General features: G+C 38.5%; 1 protein-coding gene across 1 annotated transcript in view; it reads right to left on the bottom strand.

Moving 5' to 3' along the window:
- cdkal1 (CDK5 regulatory subunit associated protein 1-like 1) overlaps positions 1 to 16,670 on the bottom strand; it is a 400,412-nt gene that overhangs the window by 344,573 nt on the left and 39,169 nt on the right. Inside the window, exon 4 of the mRNA XM_057834194.1 lies at positions 5,373 to 5,457. Within this exon, the coding sequence (XP_057690177.1) occupies positions 5,373 to 5,457 (85 nt within the window). The remainder of the gene's footprint in view (positions 1 to 5,372; positions 5,458 to 16,670) is intronic.

The raw sequence follows: 16,670 nt of genomic DNA, 5'->3' as shown, positions 1-16,670 counted from the left end.
GTTAGTATTCACCAGCGGTTACATTACCAGTTCATCGACCAAAATGAGCTGCTGCTTCAACGGAAGCAGAAAAGTACAATGGACTGACACTTGGCATATGTAGTGTTTGTTAAGGATGCAACAATACTCTGTTTTATATTGAACCGTTCAATACGCCCTCTTCGATTCAATACGCAAAAACATTCAATCCAATTGAAAAAGCTCCCAAAATGTATTTCCGAACTTTTTTGTGGTCTCTCTCGCTATAATGTCTCCCGCACCTTTGCCTTGTAAAAAAAAAAATGCTATGAGAAGGCTCCTCACTGCTAGCTGCCCACCCCCCAAACTGCCTCAAGTGCGGGAGCCGTGGCACACGAGGATCATTGCTCGTGAGGAAAGAGAAGCTTAAGGTGGCGGCTTGCCGGCTTCAACGTTGTACAGATTCGTTGTGTGGCAGCATTTTGGGTTTGCTAATACGCTATCCCCACTCGTACATATTTAACAAAGACTGCATTTAGAGATATGTACAGCAATGTCGGCCATTATCTTGTTGCCGACTTGGCTGCGACGAACAGCTTCGGTTTGAAACCCCTTAAACCCTGGGACACAGAGAGCTAACTCACGGTTACATGATGAACAAACAATTAGTGGCAAATGAGTGCTGTACTTCAAACTCGTCCTGTTTATGAAAGTCCATTGTCAAATGCTGGTGTTGTGCAGTAATGAGGAGACGTGACTTCTGTGGCGTTTGTTAACTTTTTTAATGCCCCGACAACACTTGCGCGCACACACTAGATATCATCAAATAGCAACCTAGATGTGCTACGTTAGACCCCCTCCCCTCCCCAAGTCCCATGCCATTGGCTGCGTGAGCCCAGAGTGATCATGGGACGCGTAGTCCCTATACTGTATCGATGAATTAAAAACCACCACGAGTCGTTGGAAGTTAAGCAAGCCAAATTAATCCATACCAGTGACTTTAGATAATGCTACAAATATTGTTAATTCAGTACGTTACACAGATGGACTTGGTCCACAAATAAGATGTTTTGCTCATGTAGTAAACGTAGCTGAAAACAGTAAAGATTGTTGCCAGCACTTCTATACAAAATTTCTTCAGATCAGTAAGAAGTAAGCACACAAATGTTATGCACTAAAATGTATGTTTATACTGTGGCATGGTTATTTTTGCTTATTAGCAAAATTAAAAAAACTAAAAATAATAAATAAATAAATGAAGAACATTTGTATTTTTTGTTTCGGAGCAATTAAATGGATTGAATCAAATCGAAAATCGTGTCCCTCGTATTGAAAATCGTACCGAACCGTGACTTAACTGTATCGTTGCATCCCTAGTGTTTTTTATATTTAAAAAGAACAGATTTCACTTAAGTAGCAGCATTGTAGTTAATGGTTATCACATCTGCCCTACAGTCAAATATGTGGTTATGAATCTCAGTTGGGTTTATTGAATATTATGAAGTATGTGAAGTTTGCGTGTCCGCGCATGGGTGTGCGTATCGCTGTTTGTCTATATGTGCCCGTGATTGACCTGTGGCTGTCAGAGTGTCAACAAATAGCTGGCAAAAGCATAAGACACTTGCAAGTCTATTCAGGACAAACCACAGAAAATTCCACAAGTGATTTTCATCCCATGTTGTAGCAGTTGTTCAGGTGTTTCTTTCCAAAGTGTTAAATATACATAAAGTTCATTGCAGACTTTAAATTTCCCCTGGCGTGAATTAGTATGTAATTAACAAGGTGTCTGTTCAGGGTGTATTGTGCCGTTTGCCTAATAGAAGCTGGGATGGCCTCCAGCTCCAGCGAATATAGTACAAAGTAAGCTGAATATATAGTGGATTGATGAATGAACAACGGACACAAGCCATATCCCCATCTGCTCTTATTCTCTCACAGGCTTACCCTCCAAAACATTTGCACATTTGGCAGGGAAGATTGCTGTGCCCCAGTTCTCCAGAAGTAATAAAATTTCTTTTCACTCTGCCTCCCTTAACCACGAACGAGGGGGTACGGAGGGGATTGTAATCCCTTTTAAGTTTTCACTAAAATCTAAGCACCAATCAACATGGGTAGCCATAGAATTACGGTTATGATTCTGTACATTGCAATTCACTTAGATTTAATCAAACAATCGTTGACTAGAATAATTGCATATTTTTGTTTTAAGAATGTTTTCTGGCTGGAAAAAAACTTAATATTTTAAAACAATTTTACAATTCCTACAAACACTAAGCAAACATGTAAATGACACTGACGTTTACGATGCATGAGAACATTTTACAGTAACTGTATTTATGAGAAAATGTGGTGAGAACTTTACAAGATGCACTAAAGTTCAATGTCTAAGGCATATTTCATATTTTATTCTTTTTTTTTCTTTTGGCATCAACAATATGCAGTATGAAGATGAAATATGAATTACGGTACGTGTATTTTGCCACAGACCGGGATCAATTTCAGAGTGTTGCCACATGTTGACATTTCTTGTCAGATTTTATTTTCTTTGAATTGAATGTGAATCAGTGTTGTTTTTGTCAAGGATGATGCCAACGAATGTATTTCGTCAACAATTTTTTCATAACGTTAACAAACTAAAAACGTGTTATGGGAGACTAAAACATAACGAGACAAATGTCAGTTTTCATCTGAAGAGACGGGAACGAGACGAAAATGCGCAATAGTTTCCGTCACATGTTCACAATGCGTGATATTTTATATGTAGTTAGCCTGCCACCCACTTCTGATAAGAGGATTCCAGGACGCCACGTCTCTGCACACTTGCTTCTTTTATGAAGGAAAAAACAAAAAACAATTGTACGACCTGTGATGAGACTCTCGCACATGCGCACATTGCGATGGCGATGTTTAAATTGTATTGTGCAAGCCTAACACACGATAAGATTTGTTTTCTTGGCCAAACAGAATATGCAAAGTTGCTTTAGCCTTTAAAGCTCTATGCATTAGGTAAATGCTAACAAGGAGCGTCCCATTAAACTCTCGGACAACTTTTTTTTTTTTTTTTTTTACTTGCGGTTCGTGGCGTCCAAGTTGGCATAACTAATTGAAAACAATGCACTGTTTTTCTTCTGAGTGTTTATTTTCACCAAATTGGTGTTGTCCTTGTAGAGAGACGCTACAACATGTGTTCATCTGTCAATGTTCATACGAAATAGTTGAAAACCTTTATTTATTTTTGGAGTCATTTTTTTTAAATTTTACAGATGAAAACTGTTTTCGTAAACGTTGACTAAATCTAGACGAAATTAGTCTTCAATTTTCCTAATCAAAAATTAGACGAAGACAAATACATTTTGAGATGACTTAAATATGACTAAGACTAATAAGTATGATCGTCTAAAAGACTAAGAAGAAAATTAAAAGGGCTGCTAAAAACAACACTGATGTGAATGTATAGCAATTCACATAATTCTACTTATACTTTTAATTAACCATATTATATATATATATATATATATCTATCAGAGGTTGCGCTAGACTTTTTCGTTGTCTGTCATTTTGACTGACAGTGTCATAAAAATCCGGTCATAATTTATTTTTACCCGTCACTTACATTTTTAAAATGATAATAATGACATATTCAATAGTATTTAGTTTTCATTCATTTTTAATTAATATTCTGTCCGAACAAGCTTAACAAGAGGCAAACAGACAGCGGAGTGCACCAATCAGCGACGGGTAGACGTGCCGTTAGCAAAGTGACAAGGGCAGGACGAGGGACTTGCGCGCGGAAGTAAACATACGAGGAGAGCGGAGTTTATTCAACATGGCTAGCGCGAGACAGACTGTTGTCAATGACTCGTGTCGATGTGTTTTAGCTCATTTAAAACAATTTACCGCGGATTGGAACATATTCTCGGCTCTCCCGTTCGCCATCCGTGTTGTTGTAGAGACGACTTTCGGCGTGCAAGAGTGACGTTGCTCGTGAAGAACACGTCACGCAAATAAACAAATCTGATTTGTCGATTGATTTTGTACCTACTCAAGAGGCCGTTAATGGGCTGGGTCCCAGACTTTTCTCTCAGTGTTTGAAAAATACAGGCAGAACAGTCTGGCCGTGCCAGGCAAACACTCAGTTGCCTTGACATTTTTCTGAGTAAGGCCAACGACGTCATGCATCAAGAGAGACAACAGCTAATTAATATGCTCACTCGCCACCCTGTGGTCTGGGGTGTGAATTGCAACCTGTCAAAATGATAGATGGACTTCAATTTTTTCCGTCACAGTTTTAAAAAACCGGTCAACGACGGAAAATATTCGGTTAACGCGACCCCTGATATATATATATATATATATATATATATATATATATATATATATATATATATATATATATATATATATATATATAAAACTTTGCAACACAGTAAGTGAATATTTATGCTGCTAAATATGAACTTTTGTCCCAGACAATGATCTAAAGTATTAAACTTGACTGCAAGTATTAACATCTAATTATTTTTTACAAGGCTTTGAACATAAATTTGATTCATTAGAAATATGCATTTGTGAGTTGTTAAAAATCTCGTGTTATTAGTGCCAGGAGGTGCAGGCATTGTGGTGAGATTGTGACTGAGCGCATGGTGGTGCAAGGTAGCCTGTCACCGGCATATTATTTCTTACAGGCATATGAAAAGACTTGAGTCTTTTTTTTTATTCCTCTGATCCTGTACCTACTGCAATCTTAAAATGATGAAAGGCAGACTCATGCCCTCTCTCCTTTCTTTGAGTGAATGTACTTAGAAATTCTCACTAGAAAAACAATTTTGTGCAGCTAATATTCCTTCAGCTGTCCACCCTTAAAGAAAAACAATTTTCTCTTTCTTAAAAGAGGATATAATTGATCTCAGTAAGAGATGTGGAAATATAATTAGAACTGTAACCAAGAAACCTTTAGAGGCAATTTTCTCTTCTCAAAAGTGGAACTCAAAGGTTCAAAACTAAAAATGTTATCCATACAATAATGAACTCAATCACACTTTAACTCTGTTTGAACATGTTGAGTTTGCTGGCAGAGTTTACAGTTTAACACAAAAAATGCAACAAACCCATTGACTCATTGTTTGCTCTCACTCGCAAAATAAGCACATCCTCTCGGTGTGGGTGTGCTCCTGACGGAGGAAAATTAATCAAAATGCAAAACAGTTTCCAGCTTAATTTGACTATGTTTATGCAAATGTACGCCCCTTCCTCTAATTCTCTGCTCATGTGTGTGTAATGTGCATTGAAATAGCCGTTTAGCAGTACCGAAAAATGTCATGGCCAGGTGGGCTAATTGTAAACCAGAATTTACAAGTAATTAAAAAGTTGAACACAAAAAATGTTTGTGGGAAAAGAAATTGTGAGTTCAGTACTTGATTGAGTTTCTGAAGTGGTCTTCTGCAGGATTTTTGACAGTGCAGCTATTCAGAAGCCACAAGTCCGCTTCTATTGGGTCATCTGTGAATAGACAGAGGTTTCCGTTAACAAGTTATTTAGATAGGCAGTCATGATGGCAATAGTACATTTAAGAATGAACTGACAACACACATTAGGAAATGTCCTGGATTAAAAATGACACTTATCTCAATCTAATTTAAAAATCCCTAAATGTACATAGTTTATTGGACACTGGTGAGGACTTTTTCATGAATGCCATATTATATTTATTCCTCATTATGCAGCCTGTCCTCTATAATGATTAGTTCACCAAAAACCCAGACGTCCAGGTTTTTAAAGCAATGCCATTCTTTTTAGCAAATAGGGTCTCGGTTTGTCTGATTTCACACATAATGAGCGGAAAGGTACAACAGAGACCTACCAATTTGTACACTAACAATTTACAAAGTCAATTTTCCCAAAAAATGTCATGTTTGAAAATCCACTGAACCCCGTTTTCAGGAAAATGCTCATACCTAAGTATATTACAAGCAGAGGGGGACTCAAATTAAAACATTTCACTGTGTAAATTGCATGTGGATTTATGAAATTATTTACCTTCGAAAATTCATGTCTGAAACCAATTTCGAAACAACTAATTTGTTGTATCATGCTTCGACTCAAAAAAAAACAAAAAAAACAAAAAAACAAAAAAAGTACTTTAAGTAGCTAAAACGTCAATTATCTATCCCAAAGTTTATTGTTCAGTTCTTTTAATTAGTGATCTAAAGTTACTTCCAATGATTCAGCTTGCAAGTATGAATATATTTCAACAACTCTATGAAACTGTAATTATGAAATCTCTGGAAAGTTAGATTTGCCTAAGAGTCACATAGGTGAGGAAGTGTAGCCAATGGCAAGGGAGTGATTTGCTCAGTTTTTGCATATCATGGCCATCAGGCAATTATGTGAAATGTTGTTACTGCAGGTGTACACAAAAAACTGTTGACTTATCTGATACAGAAAACCCCTAAGGGTTGAGACAAGCATCCTGGAATTTGTAAGCAAGCCTGTGCCTTAAAAAGTCAATTGGCTATGAATTATTGTGTTTAAAAAAGAAAAAAAAAACAAGGACCTGCTGTAGTGCATACAGTAGGTAGGAGAGGTATTATAAATTCTGACTTACAATATATAAAGAGCAGACTAATGCTATATTTTGATGACTGCGTGTCTTGTTCAGTAATCGGTGTTAAAATTTTGAAACAACTCACTTTTAATCCTCTCATTCACTATTATTATTCGCATACAATTTAACAGCAACAAAGCATGCACGGAGTATATCTGTAGATTAGCCACAGCGTTATAACCACATGGAATATATAAGGGTATCCAAAACAAGAGAGGCACTGTGACTAACAGGTGACCAGTATAGAGCCTACCCACGTACCACGTGCTCGCTGTATGGTTCCGCCCACTTGTCCGTCATTTTGACTCTGTATTAGCATTGTTTTCAATTGATGGCGGAATTTAAAATGCATTTCATGGAAGACCCGGTGCTTTCTGATGCCGCAAACTCACTGGATCTGTTGCATAAAAGGCGTTATGAGGAAAAGCTTCGTTCTATACAGTCGCCAGATCCATATTTGATGCCCAAATCGATGTTTTTCGACCCACTGTCTTCGCCCTGTCTGCCTGACATCTGCTACGCAGATATTTACAATTATCTTGTCCACACTAAATCAGCCTATTCTCACGAAAATATGAAAAACTTCAAGAGCTTGGAGGCTTATAAATACTTCGTTGCTGGTTGGGTGAAACAGGTCCTCGTCCACGAAAATTCGGCAGGAATCTATCTTGTGCTTGGAAAGGTGAGTTACGAAATTTTCAATTCAAAATCTTTTGTTATTGCTAACATCCACTGTCAAGTCTAATGTATTTCATGTCGTTTGTCAATGGAGTTAAGGCTTTTAATGTTTATATGGTTTAGCGATAGCACTCTCACTACATACATACGTGTATGTTGTCGGCGATTAGCCTAGCAATGATCTTAATTGTGGTTATTTGTCAGCCCCGTAGACGAGGCCAGTTTCTTTCACTTGGTACCAGCTAAATATTATTAAAAAAATAACGACGGTGGAAGAAAGGGAAGTCACAAACATCTTGAATTTGAAACTATGTCGTACTACGTCGTATGTTGTCGGCGATTAGCCTCGCAATGATCTTAATTGTGGTTATTTGTCAGCCCCGTAGACGAGGCCAGTTTCTTTCACTTGGTACCAGCTAAATATTATTCAAAAAATAACGATGGTGGAAGAAAGGGAAGTCACAAAATTCTTGAATTTGAAACTATGTCGTACTACGTCGTATGTTGTCGGCGATTAGCCTAGCAATGATCTTAATTGTGGTTGTCAGGCCAAAACCCTCAAAATATATATTAAATGCATCTTACCGGATATAAAATGACTACTACATAGTCTGTGGTGATTTTTTGGTGTCCAGTTTTCACGTCGAATTGCAGCCGTCCATTTCGCTCTCCTCTTTGGATCCCTCGGAATACGGTAAAACTTCAAGTCTCTCCTTCCATCTTCTCTGTTAGTGCAACCAACAGCCACACACGCCTTCACCATTTTGATTATTAATGTTAAGGAGCAGAAAAACACGCCGTAAATAGGAGAAATGTACGTAGCCGTAACAGGTTAACACTATGTTTTGACGGACAAGTGGGCGGAACCATACAGCGAGCACGTGGTACGTGGGTAGGCTCTATAGGGTGTAGTCTTGATTTTTGCCCATAGTTAGCTGGAAGAGGCTGCAGCGTCCTGTGACCCTGATCAATAGTTGGGACTTAATGCCCTATGACGCAAAATGTCCCTTGTTAATTTATACCATTTTACACAGTAGGTTGTAATATTGTAGCACTGATTTGCAGCATATTAAGAATAAGTAGAACTGTAAAACACAGCTGGGATTGCCAACCCATTGTGCAGACAAATAAAAGCACATAACATGTAGTGTATTCACACAAGTAAATGTTCACAATACAATTTTCAACTCTACATCAATGTTTTCTTTGACATATGAGAAACTTACGAATCTCGGTGGAACTCAGTTATAAGACAATTCAATCGAACCAGTATCAGGTCATCTTATCCTCAAATGAACATTAATTCAGTCATCCAATCATGTACATTGCTTATATATGATGTATAAATGATTGGCTGACTTATAAAAAAATATAATTAATTTTATTTATTTAATTGTTTAAAATAACACACAAAAATCTCCAACAAAAACAACATAGTAGAGGAGGTACTACTGACAGAGGTTTTTCGCCGACTGCTGACGTGGAATAGAACTTTTTCGCTCTCAGATTTAAGTGCATGTTCTTGCTCACAAACTAAAACCAAACACTTCTGGTTATACGGTGCTTGTGTCAAAATAAAAACATGTGATTCTGATGTACTGTATAAATGAACAAAAATGAGCCTGACGGGCAGAACAACCCCTTGCACTGGATTGGCGGGCAACACTGATCAATAAGATACTTCGAGCATACAGTATATGGCGTCAGCGACTGTTATATATACAAAAATATCATAAATCACAACTTTTAAACATAGAAGAACCCTTTGATTAATATTTCATGTGATTCCTGGGTAATGGGGACACCCACACCGCAAAAAGAGTATTTTTCAGTAAAAAGAGGGATTGCAGTTAGACTTGTGCTAAACGAGTGTGGGGGGAAAAAGTGTTTTTGTGGGTCAATCTATATATTGTGAACACATTTGCTAACTTCTCCTTTAAATGACTTCCATAAACAACCCAAAAAAAAATCCATGACCGGTCCTTCAACATGTGTTTGTTCATTTGCATTGAGCCCACAACTAAATCAAGGAAAAACATACCAGGCTGACATTGAAAAAGCAACACCTGGGGTCACCCTGTCTGTGTGTGTCTACACTTATGTACCCAAGGTCGTGCATAACTCATTTCAATCACATACTCACTATAGAGATTGGTAGAGAAGGTTAGTGGTGTGGGTGCATTTGTGAAAGCAGCATATAAATAGTTTGAAAAAAAGCTTGGGTAAAAAGCAAGGAAAATAAAGTGCATTCATACAGGGTGCAAAATGTACATGTAGTATTTACCATTCAAATACAAGTGAAGAACGCTGGGGGAAGGAAAAAAAACAACTTGTGCATTCTGTGCTGAAAGTGAGTTATTGATTTACCCACAGGTGTGTGAAGCCCCCCACAGAGATACTGAGATGAGGCTCAGCTGCAGGGTCAGAGAGCAGGGATGCACACCAACAACATCAAGCAGAATGGGAATAAAATAATTTCCCCAACCTCAGAATATGCAGATGTGCTAAATTTCAAACACAAAGTGTATACTCTTATTTTGACTGTGTTATTTTCTATAATTAAGCATACAGCTGCTTTTCTTATCGACCTGTAAAATATATATTTTTCTCCCAAAGTAACCACAAAAGGTATTCAGTGCTGGCTGTGTTAAAACATGTTCTAGAAACCTTATATATGTCAGGCACATGAAATGGTTTTGTCTGCAGTGGAAAAACATAAAATGATGGTACTTATGAGCGCTATGTTGTTCCCCTGGGGATTACTCTATGCAACCAGCTTGGATTTTCAGACAGTCCAAAGAAATTGAGAGAAGTATGATCTTATAGTTTTATATTAGAAAAAGAGCTCTGGAGACAATGTATTTGGAGCACCATAAAATTCTGATATAGATTTCTTGTCACACTCAATTATAGGTTACTGTTTATCATATACTACTTTTTCTTGCCTTCTTTAAAAAGTTGCAGAACTATACACTATGAAAGGTTTGATGTCTAGGAAGGCACAGCACCTTTACGTAATCAAATATAGACAAGTTTCCTGAGCGAAATAAGGGCGGCGCAATCTTGGAAAATTTCTGATTCGAACTTCCGGTTAAGAAAAAACCTCATGAGTTGTGGTTGAAGTTAGCAATGTGTTCACGAAGTTAAAACTGCAATATCAAGCCAGAGTAACCCAAGGAATCTCCAAAAAATGGATTCAGCACAACGTAGATGAGACGTAGATAAGACTGTATGATTGTTCTTATCACTTCGTTGATCATTTGTAGACAAAATTATAACAGCCTGTCAGCCTGTGTTGACGTGAGGTATAGATTGATACGCAGGCCACTTGAGTGACCAAAATGAGGTGAAATTGCAAATTACATAACATTTGCCCAATGCAGAAGGGCTGAGATGGATTTTGTTGTTACAAGGAAATACAACAAGGTGTGTACATGTAAACAAAAATACCGTATCATTCTTTTTTTATTGTGGATATTGATCGCAATAAAACATTAGCACAACATGATTCCATTTCTTGTTTTATTTAAAACGATTGGTGCATATGCTAAACAGGTCAATAAATCACAATTTATATAATTATTAGAATGTGATATCAGTCAGCAGAGCTCCAGAGCAGCTTGAGAGCCTCGACAAACCTTGACCCGACATTATGCAGACCCTCTGCGGCCTACAGACGGGCTTTCTCCCGGTGTCCTCGGTAATTCCAGCTCCAATAGCGTATCTTAAAGTTGCTGCAGTTAAAAAGCTCGTAGTTGGTTCTCGGAATCAGAGGTTGCGCTAGACTTTTTCGTTGTCTGTCATTTTGACTGACAGTGTCATAAAAATCCGGTCATAATCTATTTTTACCCGTCACTTACATTTTTAAAATGATAATAATGACATATTCAATAGTATTTAGTTTTCATTCATTTTTAATTAATATTCTGTCCGAACAAGCTTAACAAGAGGCAAACAGACAGCGGAGTGCACCAATCAGCGATGGACAGACGTGCAGTTAGCAAAGCGACGAGGGCAAAATGAGGGACTTGCGCGCGGAAGTAAACATACGAGGAGAGCGGAGTTTATTCAACATGGCTAGCGCGAGACAGACTGTTGTCAATGACTCGTGTCGATGTGTTTTAGCTCATTTAAAACTGAATTTACCGCGGATTGGAACATATTCTCGGCTCTCCCGTTCGCCAACCGTGTTGTTGTAGAGACAACTTTCGGTGCGCAAGAGTCACGTTGCTCGTGAAGAACACGTCACGCAAATAAATCTGATTTGTCGATTGAATTTGTACCTACTCAAAGGCCGTTAATGGGCTGGGTCCCAGACTTTTCTCTCAGTGTTTGAAAAATACAGGGAGAACAGTCTGGCCGTGCCAGGCAAACACTCAGTTGCCTTGACATTTTTCCGAGTAAGGCCAACGACGTCATGCATCAAGAGAGACAATAGCTAATCAATATGCTCACTCGCCACCCTGTGGTCTGGTTGCAGATTCAGTCTTTCCAGCCTGGTGCAGGTCTACAATTTTGTCTCTGGTGTCCTTCCACAGCTCTTGGGTCTTGGCTATAGTGGAGTTTGAAGTGTGACTGACTGAGATTGTGGACAGGTGTCTTTTATACCGATAATGAGTTAAAACAGGTGCCATTAATACAGGTAACGAGTGGAGCCTCATTAGACCTAATTAGACGAATTTAGACCTCTTTGACAGCCAGAAATCTTGCTTGTTTGTAGGTGACCAAATACTTATTTTCCACTCTAATTTGGAAATAAATTATTTAAAAATGTGATTTTCTTTTTTTTTCCCACATTCTGTCTCTCATGGTTGAGGTTTACCCATGTTGACAATTACAGGCTTCTCTAATCTTTTCAAGTAGGAGAACTTGCACAATTGGTGGTTGACTACGGTAAATACTTATTTGCCCCACTGTATGTATGTATGTAATGTATGTATGTATGTAACAATGCGCTGTAAAGGTAAGGGTATGGACAAAAATCACAGTCACACATTTTTCTGCCATTTAAAATGAATGGGAAATTCGGCCGTACATAGCCGTGAAAGGCCTTACTTGGGTGCCAGCTTAATGCCAATGCGATGTAATGGTAAGTGTATGGTCATAAATCACAATCACATGTTTTTCTGCCATTCAAAATGAATGGAAAACTTGGACATGCTTAACTGTCAATATGGCATGGACGTGCATGGTTTGCAAAAAATGCCATATACAGAAAAAAATGCTACATTGTATACAAAAATCCATTTTTTCCACATACCAAAAATAATGCCAAATACCAAAATCCATTTTGTCACATACCAAAAAAAGATGCCACATACCAAATAAGAATGCCATATCCCAAAATCCAGTTTGCCACATACCAAAACCCATTATGCCACATATCAAAAAATGCCATATACAAAAATCCATTTTGCCACATACCAAAAAATGCCACATGCCACAATCCATTTTGCCATATACCAAATACCACTTTTCTTTCTCAGCCCTGCTGCCAAAAGGTACCCATAACTAACTTCTTTGGTCTGGTCCGGACAAACAGGGCAGTGAACACCCTCTAAATCACAGGTGTCAAACCGATTCCAGAAAGGGCCAAGTGGGTGCAGGTTTGCTTTCCAACCAATGAAGAGGACACCTTTTCACCAATTAGATCTTTTACATGTGTAATCAGTTAAACTTTGTCAGGTGCTGCTTGTTTCAGCAGGAAGTTCATTGGTTAAACTCTCTGCGTTGTATCGGTTGGAACAAAATCCAGCACCCACTCGGCCCTTTCTGGAATCGGTTTGACACCTGTGCTCTAAATGAACGCATTTTCATGTGCATATTTCTTAACACAAGTGATGTCGCATCACCTTCTGGTCAAGTGCCATTTAGGCTATCATGGTAAATGATAATACTAATGATGAACTTCATGTGCAGGTGTACTATTTGTGTTGAATTTAAAACAGCTGCTTATGTGAAGGCGCACTGGGTGTGTTGGTGCGTAATGCTCCTCTCTGTTTTGTCGCATTTATATGTAAAGAGAGGGCGACAATGATTCATTGATTCTTGCTATTCAATGTATTTCTTTTACTTTTGAAGAAACCTCACAAAACAGTAACATGCTCATCTGAGTTAGAGTGCCTTGTATTTCTTTTCGATTTTAAAAACAGTCAATATGCCCTAAAGAGCTTCTGATTTAAATTCTATTTCACAGACACAGGCAATGCTAGCTAGCACTTTTGAATGTACTGGACTTAAATGCCATATATTTTTGATTTCCCTAAGCGTTCTGCTCCACAAACACTAATCTGTATTTTTTGGTCCATGTAACATTTCCATTTCAGCTGAACAGATCCTAAGCGCCCAAGAGTTTGTCTGGCCAATTTTTCGGTGCACAGCAGGGTTCAAATGATAGCGTTCACACTTGATCAAACAAACCACACTCTGAGATATAGCCCCAGAGTTCATTTTGTCTAAACGGACCCTGTCAAGTGTGAACACACCCGTATATATTCATATGTTTTGCTACAATTTAGTATAAGATATAGGATATTATGTTTGTAGAGAGGTGCCGTGAGGAACCAACTTTTTTAATGGAATCTGACTGCATTTTTTAGTTGTTCGAAGATGTGTTGGCATCTTTGTCGACACCAGCACAAACATAAATGCTGTTACCTTCAAAAGCAGCAGCTTTGGCGACGTAAACGTGACCTAGATGAGCAGATTTTGTAGTTCAAGAAAGGACAAGTTAAACTGCAGTTTGATAGACTGTCCGTTTTAAGGTTTGAGCTTAGATAGACAATGTAAGGTAAAGGTTGCCACTGCCAAAACATTGGTGTGTGTGTGTATGCATGGAAATGTGTGCACGAGACACACAGAAGATGAAGACAGCGGCCACCCTGGGGCTCAATACAATGCTAGTGAGCGCCACACACACATACTGTATCATGACCCACTTTTCCACCCGATCCCACTCACATTGTCTCATGCACGCGCACACAAACGCATTTGTGTTGTCATTTCTGTCTTCTACCCTGCATGCTTTCCACTCCATATCTCAGTGCTGTTCCCCCAACACCCCCCTTATCTATCCAACACACACACACACGCATAACTCAAAGGACATGCTGACCTTGGGATAGAGGGTTATAGGAGCCAGCGTGCTGGTGCAATGGGTGGCTTTGGGGTGAATAGATACACTTGACTGAGCTAACAAGGCCTGTCTGGCCTTATCGGCTAACACGACTGCTGGATGCCAGCCTAGCTCAGAGGGCAGGTGGACTGGAAGAAAGGGTGGGGCAGTGACATTAGGGCTCTGCATCGAGAATCTGGAAAGTGGGAAAACTTCTTAGATGAAGAAGATACTAAGGGTACCCATGAGACATGCAAGTAACTTGTTATATTTTTTTAACCAGGTATATTACAGCTCTGCAAAAAAAAAAAAAAAAAAAAAAGATAATTATGAATTGTACAAAATTACGGTGTTTACCAGGCATCGTACGAACTGAGTGTAAGATTCAACATACAGCAGTTTTTTTTTCCTTAGACAATATTTAGAAAATAAAAATCACACCAATGAGCAACAGATTTAATTCAAGGTGTTTATAAATTCACGCTGTATGAGCCATGTGTGGAGTATGTGTGCAACTACTTGCCTCACTGACGTGGCAAATTTGAATGGGCCTTAAAGGATTTGCGAGTTTCACCTCCAATCAAGTCACACACAAATAGACACAGATACACACACAAAGGGCCTGGGGGTTTGGCAGTTGGTCGATCTGTCGAGCAGGGTGAGCAACCACTCAGGCATGGATGATAATGCAATCAACTCTCATTAGAGGGACAGTGAATACATCTACCCATGATGCTCTTTCAGCTGTCAGTCACTAGTTCAAAATCGCACATGCCATTTACTGTAGTAGTTTCGGCAATGCACATTAACCAAACTTAAGATTTACAAGCACACAGGCCCGCATGTATTTCTGGATGGAAATATTCCATTCAAGGCCTACAGTATATGACTGTTAGGGGTGTGACAAAATATCGAAATGGTGATATATCGTGATATTTTGTATTAGGCATGTGCCGGTTACCGGTTTCACGGTTTACCGTGGTGTGAAAATGTCGTGGTTTCAAAACCACAAAAATTTTCCGTCAGACCGTAGTACGGTATTCGCTATTTTTCATGTGTCAAAAATGCAGCCAGAAGTGGCTTGGCGCGGCAGCGCTCACCCCCTCCCGTTTGTTGCTGTGTGTGAAATTGACGCTATCGGCTAGACAGCCAGTGAACCCAAAAACAAATACTCCAAACTAGGGCTGTCAAAATTATCGCGTTAACGCGCGGTAATTAATTTTTTAAATTAATCACGTTAAAATATTTGACGCAATTAACGTACATGTCCCGCTCAGAAAGTATTCTGCCTTTTGGTAAGTTTTACAGCAAGGCTTTTTGTCCTGTCCAACAGCGAACTCTTGTGGTCGCTTAGCGACATGGTTTATTGCTTTCTTGCCAGTTCATTATGGCTGCACGACGTCTCGGGCTGATAATGTTGTGCTTATATGATCCTTGGACAAGATTTGTCCGTAAGTATGGTTGTTGTAAAGAATGTACATATTATGTTAGTAAGCGAAATGTTATATTTTTTGTATGAGACGCTTTTTGTTTATGTTTAGTGAACCTGTATAGCGTGCTAAGCTAACGTTGTTGCTAATGCAATGCTTGTGTACTTTTATTTTGTAGTTTTACGACGGTCTAAAGAGGACAATGGTTTGAGGCCATTTTATTAATAAATCAGATGAAAAAGGAAGAAGTCTAATTATTAAGGCGTCGTTCACTAGCTGTCTAGCTTTGGAAAAAGTAGACGCTTCGGAGTGAGGACAGCATAGACAGATTTAAATGACAGTAGAGTGAAATGCCCACTACAGTCCTTATGTACCGTATGTTGAATGTATATATCCATCTTGTGTCTTATCTTTCCATTCCAACAATTTATTTTACAGAATATATATATAATTTAAAGAAAAATATGGCATATTTTATAGATGGTTTGAATTGCGATTAATTGCGATTAATTAATTTTTAAGCTGTAATTAACTCGATTAAAAATTTTAATCGTTTGACAGCCCTACTCCAAACATAAGGCGTACTTTTCTTCAATTTATTGAGCTCTCAAATCATGGTAAGTGGAATATATAAAATGAATACATTTAAAAAATTGTACAATTGTATTTTTCCATGTGTGAGTAGCTTCAACAGATTAGCACCATGAAAAGTTCGCCAAAAACAAAACATATTTTCCTTTCAAATTCAATATACAAGCTAACTAAAAGTTTACAAAGACGAATGTTAGTCAGGCTTAGCTGGGAGAGCAACTTCGTCGAGTGTTACAGCCGCAGAGTGAGAAAACAAGCTTGATTCGCTTGAATGAAGGGGAAAAGGGGATAGCAT

This window comes from Corythoichthys intestinalis, chromosome 4 (assembly GCF_030265065.1).
Source record: "Corythoichthys intestinalis isolate RoL2023-P3 chromosome 4, ASM3026506v1, whole genome shotgun sequence".
NCBI lineage: Eukaryota > Metazoa > Chordata > Actinopteri > Syngnathiformes > Syngnathidae > Corythoichthys > Corythoichthys intestinalis.
The sequence above is the reverse complement of the archived record's forward strand: the minus strand, read 5'-3'. Positions and strand labels throughout refer to the sequence as shown.